This window comes from Rhamphochromis sp. 'chilingali', assembly GCF_963969265.1.
Source record: "Rhamphochromis sp. 'chilingali' genome assembly, chromosome: 17".
Taxonomy (NCBI): domain Eukaryota; kingdom Metazoa; phylum Chordata; class Actinopteri; order Cichliformes; family Cichlidae; genus Rhamphochromis; species Rhamphochromis sp. 'chilingali'.
The window spans coordinates 4,447,886-4,465,504 of NC_137944.1; the positions used below are offsets into that span (position 1 = coordinate 4,447,886).

Genomic DNA, 17,619 nt, shown 5'->3' on the forward strand with positions numbered 1-17,619 from the left:
TTATTAGCATAAAGGAAGACAGTGATGCAGCTGTGCAAAGATGTGCCATCATTTGATTTTCCACCGCTGACTCTTAACAACCTTGTAGCAGTAATTCAACTGTGTACCGGCTGAGAACAGCAGGCTTTCAGTCATTTATAGAATTTGGGTCAGTAGACCTTCCTGTCTTTAACTTTAGTTAGAAAATATGGTGCACCATAAACCAGTTTCATAAACAAATGAAATCACAAGATTGTACTGGCCTCTCCACGAGTTGCAAATGAGCAATTATAGAATTGTTGATAATTAATGGCTGCATTAATGCAGCTGTGACAGTTAATAAGAAAAGCCCCCGTGGTTTGGTATCTTCTTCCAGTCACAATAGCTGAGAAGTCAGAAAATTAGACACCAGTAACGATTTCCCCAAGAGGTCGTTTAACAGAGTGTGACTTTCAAAATGTGTCCAAAGGCCAAAAGCAGCCAATGGAAATATCCCCTCGCAGCTGATAGTTTGGTACCAACATACATCTATGTGTCACAATGATTTATTGCGCGTTGGGATCTTGTACTAATAACACACACACACACACACACACACACACACACACACACACACACACACACACACACACACACACACACACACACACACACACACACACACACACACACAGAGAGAGAGAGAGAGAGAGAACAAACTCAGTTGAGTTAACTGTGTAAAACAGGGATGTCAAACTCATTTTTCAGAGGTTTAACTCCACACTGACTTCCTGCAAAAATCTCAATATAAGAAAAAGGAGGAACTTCAACAGCACATCTCACGTTTTACTTCATGATAGAGACATGTGGCTCTATTTCATGAAGGAAATCTGTCTGCACGACTCTTTGGGGCTTAATTGTTAAAGGTATACCTGTCAAATTACAGAAAAGGTTTTAGTAGCTCACACCACAGACTGTACTGTAACTAAAAAGAAGGCAAAGTTATTGTTAATTCACAATAAGGTCCTATTTTATTAATTATTTTAGCATGAGCATATTGTAAAAAGACAGAAATTTCTATAGTAGATTGTCACAGTCTGGCTGTGTTTCTAAAAAGGACTCAAGTGCAGACCAAAACTATGAAACGTGACGTGGATTAACAGAAAACAAGCAGTTTATTAAGGCTGGCAAAATAAATACAAACAAAGGGCATGGGTGAAACTAAATAATAACCTAAACTGGGTGAACTAAAACTAAAACATGAAAAAACCCGAAACATGGTGAACTGACATGGATACCTGAAGATGCGACGTGACGAGCAGACGACCTGACAAGGAATGACTGAAAACTAAACTAAAACTAAACACAGAACACAGGAACACAGGACTTCTTCAAAATAAAACAGGTAACATAATGAGATGCAGACATGAGAACATGAACTTGACAACACAAGACACACAAACATGAAACACATGAAGGGCAAGGGAGACTTAACAGGGGTTAAAAACACAAGGGGAAACTAATAAGCAAATGAACTTATAGCCTAATGAACTTAAACATACCATGAACATCAAAATAAACTAAAACTCAAAACGCTGGGTCAAAAGACCCAGGATCGTGACATAGATAGTGAAAAAAACCCAAACTTTTCTGTCATTTAATGTTTATCTATTACTTTGGTGTACTGTGAAGAATGTTGCAGAGGTATTTCTCATTAGGAAAAGCTGTAAACGTTATGAAAACACAGTTAGAATTCCAAAATGTGCGCCCTCCTTCATATTTTCCATGGAAGTCCAGTGGGCGAGATTGGAGTCTCTAACCTGATTTTTAGGTTTAACACACCTGCTTTGAAAACACTTGATTTAAAACCTTCAGCAGCAAGAGACTCGGAAGTACACGAAACTCCAAAAGCATGTGAAGGCAGCACATCAAGTTGCTAGGTTGGTATCTTAGCAACCCCAGACGCCTGCGGTCTGACTGGACAGTTTGACTGGACTTTTCTGGGGTTTTGAGACAGGTTTTGAGCTAGAACGATGGACGTTTCACTCGAGGCAAAAACCAAACCGCTGGCTACACTGTCAGCCTTCAGCTACGTCACACCGCGAAGAAATGAGCCCAAACAAATGTCCTACTTTAACAACGAAGCGAAGGTAACACTGGTTAGCTAACAGAACCTAGCCAGTTATATTTATTACTGAGTGTTATTTAGGATAACGCTCAGTTATAGTTATAGTTATAGTTTGTATCTATAACTATAACAATTAACAAAATCTCCAGTTAACAAAATTGGGAATATTAACGCGGGTTAATACATTAAATTGTACCTACTTAAAACTCCTTTCTTAATAAAGTTGCGTTGGTGCTTTTGAACTCCTTTTGAATTATAAACTATATAAAAACGGTTCACCACTCACCCTTTGTATATTTATACATGTATTATGTATTTGCTAGCACTCTTGCGTTCCCCTCTACTATTAACACCTACTTCTCATTGCCCAAAGTGACAAAAAAAAGCATCTCCTTCCACAACAGGAAATACTTTGAATGCTGGACTCTTTCTTCTCCACATTTAGGTCTCAGATGTGTCCATGTATGACCGATTACACAACCATGTTGAGGGTTTTGATATGTGGCTCCCCCGGGATGACAGAAAACACTGGAAAGGAAGAGGACTTGACATAAATAAAGAGGTAATGGTCACGTAATGTAGTGCATACACCTCTTACGGATGCAGAAATACGGGGCATTTAACAAACATTAATTGCATTAAACAACTGCCGCAGACTCCAAGGACAAAAAATATGGAGTTAAAAATGAGAATAATAATTTAAAAATGTTTCATTTTTTTTCTCATTAGAGCATGATGACAGTGTTCTATTTTTCTTCTTCTGTTTCCACTGAATGTAATTGTAAAAATATAGACCTACCAGAGCCAGAAGCACATACTGCCTGACCTTTCTGAAGTCAGAGGTTCCTGGTGTTAACAGAGCTATTGAAAAAGCCCACCCAGAGACACCTTAGTGCCCTCGATAATAATGAGCAGCATGTGTATTTCAGTTTTCCCAAAGACAACAGGGGATAGCTCATACAATTTTGGAGGGCAGCTTTCATTTCTGTCAGTGTGGGACGTAGCAATAAGAAAGAGACTAAATCGAATCTAATCAGAGGAGCAAACCACGATAGTTTCATTAAGTGCAAAAATACCTTTACTTCAACTGTCTTACTGATCAGAACAGTAGCAGGTTTAGTTATCGACCTGAAGCTGTACACCTCAAAGCAACAGATTCACTGGTCTGGTTTTGGGGTTTAAACAGTTAACAGTTAGTTGTTGTTATAGCATTGTTATCTAATGGACACACCCTAGATGTGATGTTTTTAATAGCAAAGAGCCACAATTTTACTTAATTTGCATCTCGTAATAAAAGGTGGAAATATAGCTGTATTATAGGAAATAGTTATATTGAGGTGATAAAGCTGTCCTGGTAGCAGCAGCTCAGAAATATGTTATACAAGGTGTTCAGCTGTATGTCCAGTGAGTGGTGAAGTGTGTGGTCACTAACCACAGCTACAGTCATTTTTTTCAATGAATTCTGTCTTAACTGATGGAGAAATCCATAAACTGTGTCTGCAGCAGCTGATGGAGGAATCCATTAGCTACATCTGTAACAGCTCTGGCGTGCTGATTCAAACAGCAACAGGAATGATGAATCCTTTCAGCAAGTAATACGGACACGTTCCAACAGCTAGCAGTTCAGTATTCATGCCACAGACACATTCCTTCTGTGCAACGCCTCCACATTTCTTTTTACCGCTCAAATTAATGTCTCTGTTCACCTGAAAATCAGGTACAGTTACACTGTGGTCCTTATGAAATGTAAGACACAAAACCAGCTATGTGTGTAACAATTAGCAAGAAAAAAAATCAACTTCAGCAGGAGATAATGTTGTTTAAAAAAAGGCTGCCTGGTGCCAGAAAAAAAATAACTAAATCTAAATGATCAGTGATGGGGTTATTTTATATGTATATGTATATCTGTGTGTGTGTGTGTGTGTGTGACATTACCTCAATGTAACTTTGTCATATGAACATAATTGCTGTGGAAACCTCCTGCTTCATGTTTCCCTAAACTTCCTCTTTTTAAAATATGCAACTTTGTGGAAAGAGAAGTCCAACACATGCATCACAGCTAGCGCAGCTTTAACACTTCTTCCATGTGGCCATGCTGCTCCCTTCCAGGAGAGGTCCAGAACTGTGCCGGTGCTGTCCTCGTCAGAGTATGGCCGTCGTCCCGCTCCCACACTCTACTTCACAGAGAGGCAGTATGCGCGTGTAGCCTGCATTAAATCTGAAATCTACATGAAAAATGGGATCTTATGGAGTGTGGAAGAAGGATACGGATCAGTGAGACCTTCTTAAAAGTCTGACGTATCAGTGCATGAAGGCGTTTTTTTCTCACTGTGGAAACTCTAATAATAAACAATGTTGTGCTCTGTAGATTGTTTAGTAAAAGAATGCAAGTGTAAACATTTAACCCACTGACATAACTGTTGACTGTAGTAGCAAGACAGATTTTTATTCTTAATGACTAGAAAAGACCTTTATTTTCTACGAAAGTCCACCTACATTTTCTTCTTCAATCAGCATGAATATAATGTTTCAGTCGAGACTGAAGTGAATCATAACGTATTTCCCAGATTTAGTAGGTGAATTCTCTGTATGGCTCAAAGATTAGATTTTGTTTTCTGACTGCCTTCTTGTGTGATGTTTGTTTTTACACTCTGGGTGTCAGGAATAATGTGAATTTTTGTAATGGGATTTTGTATGGAGCAAATTTGAAAGGTTGAAGCCAGCGTTGGAGTAGCTGGCCAGTTTCTCTCAGGTACTGATCATTTGAACAACCCATTCTTTTTAAATTAGCTTCTACATCAGTGTACGCTGCACTCCCTGCATTTGATCTGTTTTTTTCTTACTGTTTTTTTTTAGTTCACCTCGCCTTACATAAATGCATTTTTTTTTACCTCACTAACCTCCTCGGTTCACTAAGTTCTCAGATTCTTTTTGTGTATAAATACTAAACCCACGCAACAGAGATCAGCCTCCTACACGATAAGATTATTTTTGAGTGCAGACAGCTCTCATTTGCTTCTGCCTTTGTACTGTGGCTGAAATAGAGCTCTTATTCTTAGAAACTTGACAAGATTTAAATGTATGTGGTGCTAGAACTGCAGTGATGTTAGGGAGCTGTTAGAGGAGTTGGTGTTTCAAGGTTACAGTGACAAGAAATACCCCGCCCCATAATATTTCCTGGTGTTAGTCCAATTTATGAAGTCCAAAGTCTATTAGCCATCTACCACAACTCTACCAGGCTCTTGTCCGTATTATGTCTTTTGTCCTGTCTGTCTCCCCCAACCTCAAACAGTCCATAGCTGCCCCTTTCTGAGCCTGGTTCTGCTGCATGTTTCTTCCCGTTAAAAGGAAGTTATTCCTTCCCACTGTCACCAAGTGCTTGTTCATAGGGAGTGGTCTGATTGTTGGGGTTTTCACTATTATTTTAGGGTCTTAACCTGGCAATACAGGCTGATACAAGTGTTGTGATTTAATGCAGTATAAATACAATTAAATTGAAATGAATTAAAATGAACTTCATGCTTTCATCTGTTGACAGTCTTTATGGACATGCTCACTTGCTTTTCCAGCAGCACTCAGCACACCTGCCCACAGCACTTAGAGTACTACCGAATGGTTTTACTGTCCATGTTATTACTGTACATGATTGACCAGTCAACTCACCTGATCTGTACCTCACACTGTGGTGTATTATTAAACTACTACAAAAGGAAGACAGGAAACAGACGAGGTGAAGGCTATGATCAAGAACATTTTAGCTGTGCCATAAGCCATAAGAGCGCTGCATTGATCCTGGAATTAATGATAAACGAGCCTCAACCAAGCACTGAGTGTAGAAATATATATATTTTTCAGAAGTTGGTCATTTCTATATTGTAAAGCAGTTTTGATTTTCATCTATTGTGTATTGAATTTCTAAATCTCAGGAGCCATAAACCACAATGATATTTTCTAAAAGATTTAAAATCTTTGCAATCGTGAGCAATGAATATAGAGTATATGAACGGTTACCTTTTTATGAACCTGTACATATATAGTACATATATTTATAGCAAAAGATGCTCAAAATAAACATGAACAGATGTTCAAATAATCACTATCAAGCTTGTAATGACATTGAGATTAGCTGTTGGTTATCAGGGTTTTGACTCTTGGCTCTGTGCCATGTCAAAGAGGTAAAAAGTTCCTAATATATGTAAGTTGAAACCTTCTGTTTATGAGGGGCAGCCAATCAAGAGAAAGCTAGCTCAAAGGAAGGTGAATGGCAGAGTGAAATACTGAGCTTCACCATAGCTCTGAGCAGGTAAACACTCTAAGGGTTATTTTGAACTGTGATTCAAGCAGCGTAAGACTAAAGATACAGAACTGGAAATGAGCATCACAACTTTAAAGCTAATGAAACTAATGAGCTACTGACTCCAGTGAATACTTCGTGTGTTTACAGTGTGACAGATCTTTTATCGTGCTCTTCTGTTTAGAGCACTAAACCAAAGACAGACAAAGGACGTCAGTTTATATACAAATGTTTAATGAATAACAAAAGAATGGCAGTGGACATTTACACACATGCGGTTGGTTTGGTTCCAGATGGATTATAAAAAAGAAACCTCTACTTTTGAGCCCGCGCCTGAGTCCACCTGCTCGAGTGGGACACAAACGCGGCTCTGTAGTTATAAATACAAATCACAGGTTCTGGCAAACTAACCATCACGCTGGCATTTTGTTGGCAACAATAGCTCTAAATGACAATAAACTATTGTAACATCCATTTGCAATAAAATGGAACAAACCGGCTCACATTGCCAACCAAGCGTAGATAGGGAAAAAACAAAAAACAAAAAACCACAGCTCGGCAGGCGGCTCAGTTTGCTCGAGTGTAAGGCTCTGAAGCACAGCAACACTGGCATAGGTAATTAGCTCCACACCGCTACTATTGTACAGACGGGTGACTGCGGTCCTTGAGAGCTGCACTAATTTAGCAAACCTCCCTTTGAGTCAGGCACTCCTTTAGACAGTCAAGTGACCCCTCAGAGTGAAGTCCTTGTTACACTTGAGATGTGAAAACCATCTTAAGTGCAGCCTTGAAGGACTGCGGCGGTGCACCTTGGCTTCAGCTTACACTGTGCTGCTAAGGACAAAAGTGGTTCTTTACAATCATCTATCCGTCGTGCTGCTGGCTTCTGGTAATGGGTTTTACTTAACAGAGAATGACAAATCACTTCTACGGCCACTTTGTGTGCGCAATTGTGTCGTCAAGTCTATTTGTTCGGTTAGCGTGGCGTGCTCAAGGCATCACGGTCCCTTGTGACAGAGATCTGGTCATCTCTGTGTGAACAAAGTAGGTCTTCAGCTCTCCTTTACCCTTCACATTGATGATGCCGCGACATGAACACATGTACCCTAATTTTGTTAAGATTTCACGTGTCTCCTCTGTTACCTGCACAGAAGGACGAGATGTGATTAAAAAAAAAAAAAAATTCAATAAAATTTGGCAAGAAATACAAGAGTGCTTTGGAAGACATCCCACCTGTATTTTTCCCAGTAACCCAGTGGTTTCCATCCTACTGGCCACATTCACACTGTTTCCCCAGATGTCATACTGAGGCTTCTGGGCCCCAATTACTCCTGCAATCACTGGCCCATGGTTTATGCCTTACAAATAGACAAAGCAGTTAACATTTCAGAATGATTACACACCTTTATGTAAAGTGAAATCTGTGCCGTGTTCATGCTACGAGGAAGAGCTCTCACCGATCCGCAGTCTGAAGTCATTAAAAGAGTGCTTGTTGATGACATCCAGCTTCCCAACGAGAGCAAATGCAAACTCCACCATTGTGCCAATGTGCATGTACTGTCTGTCGTGTTCCTGAGGGTAATGAAGAGAAAACAGTCACAGGGGACACTAGTGCGAGATTGTGACTGTTTATGTTTTTAAAGTGATAGTAGCTTGGTTTTACACTGGGCAGTAAACGCTTTGGAGATGAAGTTTACAGCAGCACAGCTGGATAGCAACAGAAACAGGTTGCTAAGCCGGTTACGGTTGGGCCATAATAAAATGTTAAATTTATAGTTTATTACACCTAGCCAGCATTTCCTACATGAAAATACTTCCAAATCTCAATGCTCTTACAAGATGTTCCCCTTATTTGTTGTCGCATAGCTTAACTGAGTAATATTTCTGCCTCACAAGGGTTAAGGCTTTTAATTTAATTGTCTAATTTAATAACTACGCATATCCCTAGTATCTGGGGAATACTTGTCTCTGTAACACCACAAAAAGGGGTTAGGAGTAAGCTAGTTTCCCAAACTTGCTGCTTAATGAGTTAATGCTAAAATCCTCAAAACCTTTTCATGCCCAGATGTAAGGCAAAGCATTTAAAGAAGATAAATCCTGGTTCTCTACACAGAACAAATGATCTAGCCAGGGCTGTGACTGATCTGCTCTCATTCCATTTTCATTTATAATACTGGAACAAAAACACTTGATTCAAAACAAAGCTAATCCCCCCATGTTATTTACTGATGTCATGTACAGTATTGTGCGATCAAGTGTTTTTTTTTTTTTTTTAGCTTTACATGCTTCTTTATCAGCAAGCTGGAAACATTAAAAAGTGACAGAGTTGGCAACAGCTGATACAATCAGCCTGCAGCAGTCCAGCAAATCAGCCATCAAAGAGACGCCTGCTTCTGTCTGCCCCTGTGTGAAATCAGCTACGCATTGTTATAAAAATTACCAAGGATTCTGAGTGCAGAGCGCTCTTATCCCTGCAGACTACATTATGTGCTCTGCTAGAAGATGCAGGTGCAGCAACAGTGACTGGGGGGTTTGGGTGGCTGGTGGGGGCTTTGCAAATGTCAATTAAGCACATTTCCACCAATCAGGAAGGTTTTTTTTCTTTTAAACAAAGCACAGTGCTGCCACATTTCTGAACGATGATCTAATTTGCTTACACTGATGTATTCAAAGTGCAGTAATGAATCACTGGTGCTTGAATGATATGCAGATTGTCTGGAGCAGCAGTAAACACTGTGTGGCTCTTTGTGAATGCAGACGTGTGTAGAAACTTGCCTGTGCACAATCTGGTCCTGGCGTCACGTTGAGTCCAGTCGCAGCCATGTAGGTAGAACCGATGGTCTTAATCTTCTCCACTCCGCTGAATTTTGGCTTGGACAGCAGCTGCGGGCGCAGGAGGAAAAGAGCCCATTATATTACATCTACAAGAAGCAGGAAATAGCGGTGGCTTTCAGCCAAACGCTGGCATTTTCTTCTGCTATCCCTGCTACTTTAGAGCATAATAACCAAGTGTGATTGCTTCTCAAAAAAAAGCAGCAGGGGAAGGTTATTTTTTTCTTTTTCGTTTTTTCCTTTTTCCATTGTGACTGAGACAGCAAGGATGATCAATATGAGAGGAGTTTACCTCATCAAAGTCTGCTATGATCTCGTTGAGAAGACGGAGACACTCCAGTCCCTCCTTATTGACATCAGACTCAGTATAAAACTCTTTGAAATCTGGGATGGAGGCGAACATCACACACACCGACTCGTACGACTGATGATAAAGGTCCTGGTAACGAGCGAGAAGAAGATAACGGCTCTATGGGTTGTATTGATCTGGCACAGGTGAAGGAAATCTATGAGCTGAATAGCTCGTGCTGAACAATGACACCGACTCTTTAAATAAATACGAAGAAGCTTTAATCATGTCTGCGGGGGGACTCTGGGTGTTTGCAGGAGCAAAATAGTAACAGCGTTCATTACAAGACAGACAGAAGTAAGAGCAGAGCAACTGAGGTGAAGCACGGGAACGGAAAGTATGTTAAGCAAGTAGGCCACGTCTAATACAGCGTCTGTGGAAAGAGTGAAATAACAGAAATCAAAAGGGAATGTGTTTATTAAACTCCACTGGGAAAGAAAATGATTTGAACAATATGTGACAGATAAGGAATATCATTATAAAGGATATGTGTTAACAGCACATATAAAATATGCAGTTTTTATCATGTATTTTTCAGTCAGTACCACGATAGTCAAAAGAAGATTATTTCCATCTGCACTGATTTATGCTTGGTGGTGTGTGCTATTCTAGTAGATTATCATGAAGATGCCAACCACGAAACAGAGGAAACATTAGTGACGACAGATATGACCCTAATTAAGTCAAATATAGCATTAGGAGGTAATTTATTTTATTTTTGATATTTTTTTGATTTATTGATTAGCATTCAAATATCTCAGTGAATACAGAATAAAGATTACCACAAAGCAAGAAAGCGCGAGACAAGGGTAGACAAAGGTATTGGCTGAAGCATATGCTTATTACGCCAACCCTTTTAACAAAAGATCATTTAGCATGCAGCTCCTGTACACAGGGCTCGAAGCAAAGCATAAAACAAAGCAAAAACAAACAAACAAACAAACAAATAAAAACTTTCCACCTTAGATAAGTAACTACATCAAAGCAAAACAACCAAGAGTTCCAGTATTATTATTTTTGCTCTTTTCATTCTTGATTTATATATTTTTCTAATACTTTATTTTTAAACTTGTTTTTAAACAAGGAAAATGAACTCCACCTTTTTAAATCACTGTCATAACTATTCCACAAGTTATCTCCTCTAACAGAAACACATCTCTGCTTTATGTTTGTCCCAGGTGGAGGTGGGTAATCAGGTGGAGGTGGGTTGCAAAGTGGCTTGCAGGTGCACAGCATTGGTGGGAGGACTATGAAAGCGTAGACCTCATTCACAGAGGATTAGAGACCAACCACTGGTTGCTGGGAGAAAATATAACCTTCCTGACCAGTTGGCAAGTGGTTGCTGGCTGTCACAGGTTGATATCGGTCACAATGTGGTGCTGCACTGAAAACCTCCTTGCGATGACTTCTGTTGCCAGCAGATTGCCATCATCACCTCTAGCTTGTATGGAAGATGCCAACTTGTTTGCAAAAAAACTACTGAAACTTAAAAAAGTGGAATGCAAAATGGGAACAAGGAATGTTCACCTTCAGAGTAAAAGTTGCATCTTACTGCTGCAAGGTTTAGGTGAACAGTTCCCATTTCCATATATTAGCCGTGGCCAGTTTCACATAGCGACAGCCAGAAACCTTCCACAACTACCCACCAACCGACTGGGCCATACTTAGTTTTCCCTAGCAACAAGTGTTTCCCAAACAGTCTCTGACTGGTCTCTAGGCCTGTGAGATGGGGGCCTATGTGAAATTTGCTCATTGGGTCTTTAGAAGGGTATCAGCTGTATCTATGGTGATGGGGCGGACATCAGGATCAACGTATCTTCTGGGATAACGGCTGAGCTACCTGAACTACCTCTTTACACAATTAGTTTGATATTTTGTATTTTTCTGCATGGTATATTTGAAATAAAAACAACTATATTAGCTTAAGCAAGAAGATTTAAAACAGCGGGAAACAGGTTCTTTTCTAAGTACTAAATCTCATTTCAGTACTTAATATTTCTGGGAAGCCAGTGTTTTTTGGCCCAATTCAGTAATTTCCTGGGGAAACTGCTGATTTCAGAACATAACACTCACAATGTGCTATTCTTTACTCTTTTCTTTTCTTTTTTTTTGATTAAAGCCTTTCACCTCCTGAAAAAAGGGTCGGGAAAAGAACAAATGACGCAGGGATGTTACTCGAGGTGAAAAGATGGGTGCATTAAATCTCATTCTCATTTATTGAGTCATAACTCATTCGAGTCTCAGCACACAGTAATGTGTATCCTAATTTTAGGTTCACTGCTGGTTATTGTAATTAAATGTCCATAAATCTGCTAAAAAACTGCGGAAGGCTTTACCTTCTATAGTACTAGTGCTAAAAATGGGTACACTTGAACAGGAATGCATAACAATACAGCACTCTACCTCATTTTTCCAGTTTCTCCCCAGGAAGTGTTCAGCCACGTGAGCTGGTAGGACGTTCTCCAGCAGAACCCGGTTGAGGTTCTCCATGGTTTCGATCTCCTCACACTCCCTCTTGAACTTATCCCTCCACAGGAAGTCTAACCTACAGTAATATTCATTCTGTTACAGGAGGACACAGAGTAAAGAGACACCAGCGTCATTCACACCCAGCACTCTCTCAGTAGAAACTTGAACCAAAAACAGGGGGAAAAAACAACTAATACACAGAGAAGAAAGCGAATTTTAAATTAGAGTTAATTGCAAATATTCATTTTTTATAACACAAATCTAATCACAGACAGGATGCTGTAAAAACATCTTCCATATATTCGTCCACGATATGGGAGCATTTCTCAGCGACCGGCTGCCCGTATCCCATTCTAATCATCGCCACTGAACGGAAACTTCATAGGCTATCTCGAGCAACCTCACCGACTGAAACTAAAGGGCATGCTTGGTATTCATAGAAAATTAAAGCTCCAATAATACAACAATGAAACAATGCGTGAAGCTCCGCTATGATGGCTCAAGGAAATCGAGAACAGACAGGGCTGTTTTGCATAAAAGATAGCCACTGCTTTTTTTTGTTTTTTCTGCTCTTTGCTTTTTCAAGCTTGAGGTAGTTTTGAACCGTCTAAATATGTCAGGAAGATTCATATAGGGAGGTCAAAACATCCCAGGAGTGTGTGTGTGTGCATCAGGCAGCATCCCCTGAACGCACCATCATTATGCTCTCATGTATGTGAACGCTGCAGGCTTCTTGTGGGCTGGCCCCTACGGTGTGTGTTTGCGTGTGCGTGGGAGCATTTTTAGTGTCCTTCGAGATGTACTTCGTGTGTGGTTCGTAGTCTGGATGATGTATGTGTGCACTAAATACGTTTCCCCTGAGATTAAAGTATGATGCCTATTTAGAAGACTAACAGCGCTGAGATCTTGCGCTATAGTGTTGATAGCCTGAGGCTGAAATGCAAATACAGAGGAGCTTCTTGCCCTCTGAGGACAGCAAGTCTGAACCACTTGTCACGGCGAGTGAGAAGAGCCGTGTGAAAAAAGGAAAAAGAGAAGAACTGTGACACCACTTGTTCGTGCGCATGTATATATGCGCCTATGCACAGTATGAGTATGTGCAGTTTTGTGGCACAATAAATTCCAGTACCTCTTTTAGGCTGAAAAAGTAGGCCGAAAGAAGTAGAGCTCATATCAGATGCTGTTTAGAAACCAGCTAAAAAGCCTGTAAATGAGTTTTGCTCCATTGCGCAGCTGTTCTTCAGGGATGAATTACAGATGCCTTGTTTACAGTAACCTGCTTTCCCCTCTCTTTGACTAAATGCCTGGGAAAAGCCTCATTAGAGCTAAAGATGAAGAATTTGTAAGGCAAATTTCTTAATAGCAGCCTAAAGCATATACAGCCAACTCCAGTGGAAAATGTGGGCAATACCACTCGAAAGACCTTTTGACCTGTTTTAGAAATGATATTTCTCAATAACCCAAAAGCATTGTTAAAAAAAAAAACCCAATTACCTCATGATCTGTACGTGACAAAGAGTTTCACTCAGCAAAGTTGTGTTTCCATAACAAAGTCCCCCCTCTTTTCTGCTGAGAGTGACCCAGAATGAGAACAACACAGGGAGCTAGTTTGGACCAACTGTGCCTCTCAGAGGAGCCCCAGTTTGGGTACTAAAGCTCTTGTGGCTGTCCTTCTGTCCCGAACATCAGCTTTGAGGTCAGAGATGATGGATGGTATACCTCACAAAAAAAAAAAGAAGATAAAACACAAACACCCAATGTGTGTCAGATGAGTTTGGGTCTTATGAAGTGAGGATGGTGGGCACAGAGGAGATGGAGGCAGTGGGCCAAACTGGCAGATCTAATGCTCCAAAGATATTTTGATCTTTCTTTATAATGAGCCAAGTCCTCCAACACTGTTTAACTGTCTTTCATCTGTTCCAGAATAATTTCTACAAAGTCATAAAAGTCGTTCCAGAACGACCGGGGCTAAATTTCCCAAAAACATCTCTGCTCCACTGAGTCAGTCGCTGATTCTGCGATTGTGCTGAATGACCTGAAAAGAATCGTAGCGTTCAAAGGGAAAAAATTACACGAGACCACTTTGAGGAAGCTGCTCACCTGCCTGGCTAAGACCAGTAGCGTAATGAAGAAGATGAACAGAGATACAGAACCCATGGTCTTTAGATCCTTCAGGACTCCCGGTCTGTAAGGAGAGGAAAATGCTATAACAACATTCAGCATTTTATTCTGAAAATTCAAAAGCTTAATGCTCTCACACACAAACTGTGGTTTACATTATTCCATCACACATACACTCCATCCTACTGCTGGAAACAGCTACTGGTAAACCAGGTTTGTGCATGAATCCACATGAAAGCCCATAAAATGCAATTTTTCCTCCTGCTTCAGTAACATTTGGTAAAAGTATGGATACCGACTGTTATTTTAGAAATCACTGAGCCCCTTTTAAACTAAGGCCATAAATAAATAAGTTTTAACATATATACATAAACAGTATATTGCCAAATGTATTAAGTTATCTGCCTTCATATGAACTTGAATGACATCCCATTCTTCATTCATAGTTTAAGATGATGTCAGCCCACCCTTGTAGCTATAATGGCTTCCACTCTTTTCGGAATGCTTTCCTAAAGGTTTTAGGAGTGTGTCTATGGGATTTTTTGACCACTTCCTGAAGTGCATTTGTGAGGTCGGACGCTGATATTGGACCTTGGTCCTGGCTCAAAGACTCTGCTCTAATTCTACCCAAAGATGTTCTGTCAGGTTGAGGTCAGGGCTCTGTGCAGGCCGGTCAACAAACTCGCTCATCCCTGTTGTGTTGTAACAGGAAGCGGCCAGCTCCAAACCGTTTCAAGAGTTTCTTTCATAAAACTAAGGGTCCCAGTCCAACTCCTGAAAAACGAACCCCCACCATAATCCCTTTTCCAGCAAACTTTACGCTTTATGCCGTTTTCCTGGCAACCGCCAAACCCACTGGATATCCAGATGAAGAAGTGCGATTCGTCAATCTGGAGAACATGTCTTTACTGCTCTAGAGCCCCGTGGCAGTGTGCTTTACACCACTGCATCTGACACTTTGCATTGCACTTGGAGGTGTAAGGCTTGGATGCAGCTGCTCGGCCATGGAAGCCTATTCCTTGAAACTCTCTATGCACTGTTCTTGATCAAATCTGAAGCCCATTTGGAGGTCTGTAGCAATTGGCTCTGCAGAAAGTTGGGGACTTCTCTGGACTATGCACCTCAGCATCTATTGACCCGAATCTGATTTTACGTGGCATATCACTTCATAGCTGAGTTACTGTTGTTCCCACTCACTTCCACTTTGTTATAATCCCACTAACAGTTGACTGTGGAATACTTAGTAGTGCAGAAATTTCACGACTGCTTAGGTGGCATCCTATCAATGTACCACACCGGCAACACATTCTTTCACAAATGTTTGCAGGAGCATTTTTTCCCTTGCTTTTATATAATTGTGGCCATAGAAGTGATTTAGATAGGTGGTGAGTGAATACCTTTGGCAATATTGGCCTAGACACAGGGTTTGTGACATTGCTTCATCTGTGTCTATGATACAACATGCATCTGTATGTTAAACGTACCAACAGCAGAGACAGAGAGAAAACACTTGTCGCACTTGTGGAAATGAGTATTCTCAGCATCAGCTCTAGTTACGTGTAACCACACTTTTCAGCGTGTAGTTTTCTCTGCTATTGTCACTAAGTAAAGTGGCAAAGTGAGTGTGTTTGTGTGTCGCTGGGTGCTAAGGTGCTGCTGCAGCTGCCTAGTTGTTAGATGAATGTGCAAATCTTACTGGAAATAATAAAAGCTGATCAGACATTTGCAGATCTTTCACAGAAAAGTGCACAGGGTGCTTAAGTCACGAAGCTGACACATTCAGATGCTGTCAAGGACTGTATGTCTGAGAGAGGACTGACTGACTGCTAGGTTTGGCCTTTTCTTTGTAACTGTTTGCTGTACGGCTTCTCTCACATCGATGTGGAGGGATTTTAGTCCACTCTTCTTTACAGTGTTGCTTCATTTCATTAAAATCTGCAGGCATTCGTTTATGCACAGCTCTTTTAAGATCTTACTATTTACTACTTCAGTCAGGTTGAGGTCTGGACTGATTGGGCCATCGCAGCACTGTGATTCTTTTCTTTTTGCTGCTTGTCTTAAGATAATTGTCCTGCATCACTCAGTTTGGGCTAAGCTTCAGCTGTCAGTAAGATGGTCTTACCTTTGTCTCTAGAATACTTGATATTACTTGAGTTGATAAGCTTTTTGTTTTGGTTAAGAAACAGTAATTCGATTGAGTTTTATTTTTTTAAGACTCTAGTTTTGAAGAAACAGAAAAGAATTTGGGAAACAATTAGCCCCCAAAAAATCAGTGTCCACAGTTTTTATAAATTGGCATAACTATGAACAAGCACTGCTAGATTCTTCTCTTTTGTATCTATTCATTTTTTGAAAACTTCCCTTATTATCCCATTTGAACCTTGTGTAAATTTTCACCAGTAGATTGTGGTCAGCCTAATTCTGGTTTTACTGCCCCTCCTAATTTAAGTTCATAATCCTAGTAATGGTAGATGATAAAGGACAAACACATTTTAGTTAGCCAAAAGAGAGAAAAAACATTAAGGTTAGACTGAAACCCATAGCAGTCATGGCTATGGGGTCCAGAAAACAGATGAGGTCAATTAAACATTATGCAGTGTTTTATATTTGGACCCCTGGCTGTGGTTCATCTGTAGGAAGTGTACTCAGACAGCAAAGTGACTCTTGACCTCTAAGTTTTTCCCTATTGAGTCAGCTGTTTACCTCAGCTGTCAGTGTTGGGTGAGAAACATCCACTTTTTATATTCTGGAGGAAGCTGTAAAACTTTGTGAAGGGACTCTGAAACGAACGAGTTGATGAGTCAGCGAAGCTCACTTTTGACTGAGTTGTTGAGGATACCCCGATCTTTTCTATTCATAACTTCTGCTGTTTTTGCTTTTGTTAGCTGCTGTTGGATGTCTAATCTGTTGACAATAGGTAACTGTGACAACTTGAGGAATAAATGAGCATGTTTATGCAAATGCTCATGTGTTAGAGCCTTGACTTTGGTTCAGGAGGTCAGGCTTGAGGTTAGGAACAAGATGACATTTTATCAATACTGCTTGTCTCTTTCTTTTTTTGGTAAAGGGGACCCTTTCTCCGATGATAAAATACAGGTATAATATTTCATGTCTGCAGTTTAAAAGGGCAGGCATGAATTGAAATGTGCCTCCACAGCATGCCCAGGCCTAAAACTTCCCTTCTCCTCCCCTCTCTTCTCCTAACGTACTTTGTATGTGGCTGATGTGTAGTCATATAATTAAAATCTATTTGGTCAGAAGGGAGATATCCTTCCTGGCCACTGTATTTAAAAACGGCAGAAAGCCTGCACCCACTCCTCTATATTTTTAATACATGAACTATAAATTTATCAACTTACTTCAATGATTAGTAGCTGTAGCTTCTAGCTCAACAGCCTGTGGATATGTAATCCTGTGCCTGTTATAACACAGACAGTACAACTAAAGTTCTCCTTCAAGATACTAAAG

General features: G+C 40.3%; 2 protein-coding genes across 3 annotated transcripts in view; one reads left to right on the forward strand and one right to left on the reverse strand.

Moving 5' to 3' along the window:
• Positions 1-1,914: 1,914 nt before the first annotated feature.
• On the forward strand, positions 1,915-5,564 carry cfap90 (cilia and flagella associated protein 90). The gene is made up of 3 exons (XM_080863164.1): positions 1,915-2,108; positions 2,532-2,648; positions 4,196-5,564. The coding sequence occupies exons 1-3, from the start codon at positions 1,992-1,994 to the stop codon at positions 4,373-4,375; spliced, it is 414 nt and encodes a 137-aa protein (XP_080719290.1). The 5' UTR covers positions 1,915-1,991; the 3' UTR covers positions 4,376-5,564.
• Positions 5,565-6,602: 1,038 nt separating this feature from the next.
• The window catches only part of adcy2b (adenylate cyclase 2b (brain)), a 74,864-nt gene continuing 63,847 nt past the window's right edge, over positions 6,603-17,619 (reverse strand). Inside the window, exons 19-25 of one of the 2 annotated variants that reach the window (XM_080862471.1) lie at positions 14,131-14,215; positions 11,965-12,123; positions 9,505-9,651; positions 9,156-9,263; positions 7,838-7,952; positions 7,614-7,738; positions 6,603-7,523 (exon numbers count right to left, since the gene is read on the reverse strand). In XM_080862471.1, coding sequence (XP_080718597.1) covers positions 7,371-7,523; positions 7,614-7,738; positions 7,838-7,952; positions 9,156-9,263; positions 9,505-9,651; positions 11,965-12,123; positions 14,131-14,215 — 892 coding nt within the window. In that variant the 3' untranslated portion in view covers positions 6,603-7,370. The remainder of the gene's footprint in view (positions 7,524-7,613; positions 7,739-7,837; positions 7,953-9,155; positions 9,264-9,504; positions 9,652-11,964; positions 12,124-14,130; positions 14,216-17,619) is intronic. The other variant, XM_080862472.1, reaches the window with a different exon arrangement.

Coding starts and splice junctions, on each gene's coding strand:
- cfap90 (XM_080863164.1), top strand. CDS start 1,992: ATGGACGTTTCACTCGAGGCAAAAACCAAACCGCTGGCTACACTGTCA. Junction 2,109..2,531: donor ACTTTAACAACGAAGCGAAG/GTAACACTGGTT, acceptor CTCCACATTTAG/GTCTCAGATGTGTCCATGTA. Junction 2,649..4,195: donor GACTTGACATAAATAAAGAG/GTAATGGTCACG, acceptor GCTCCCTTCCAG/GAGAGGTCCAGAACTGTGCC.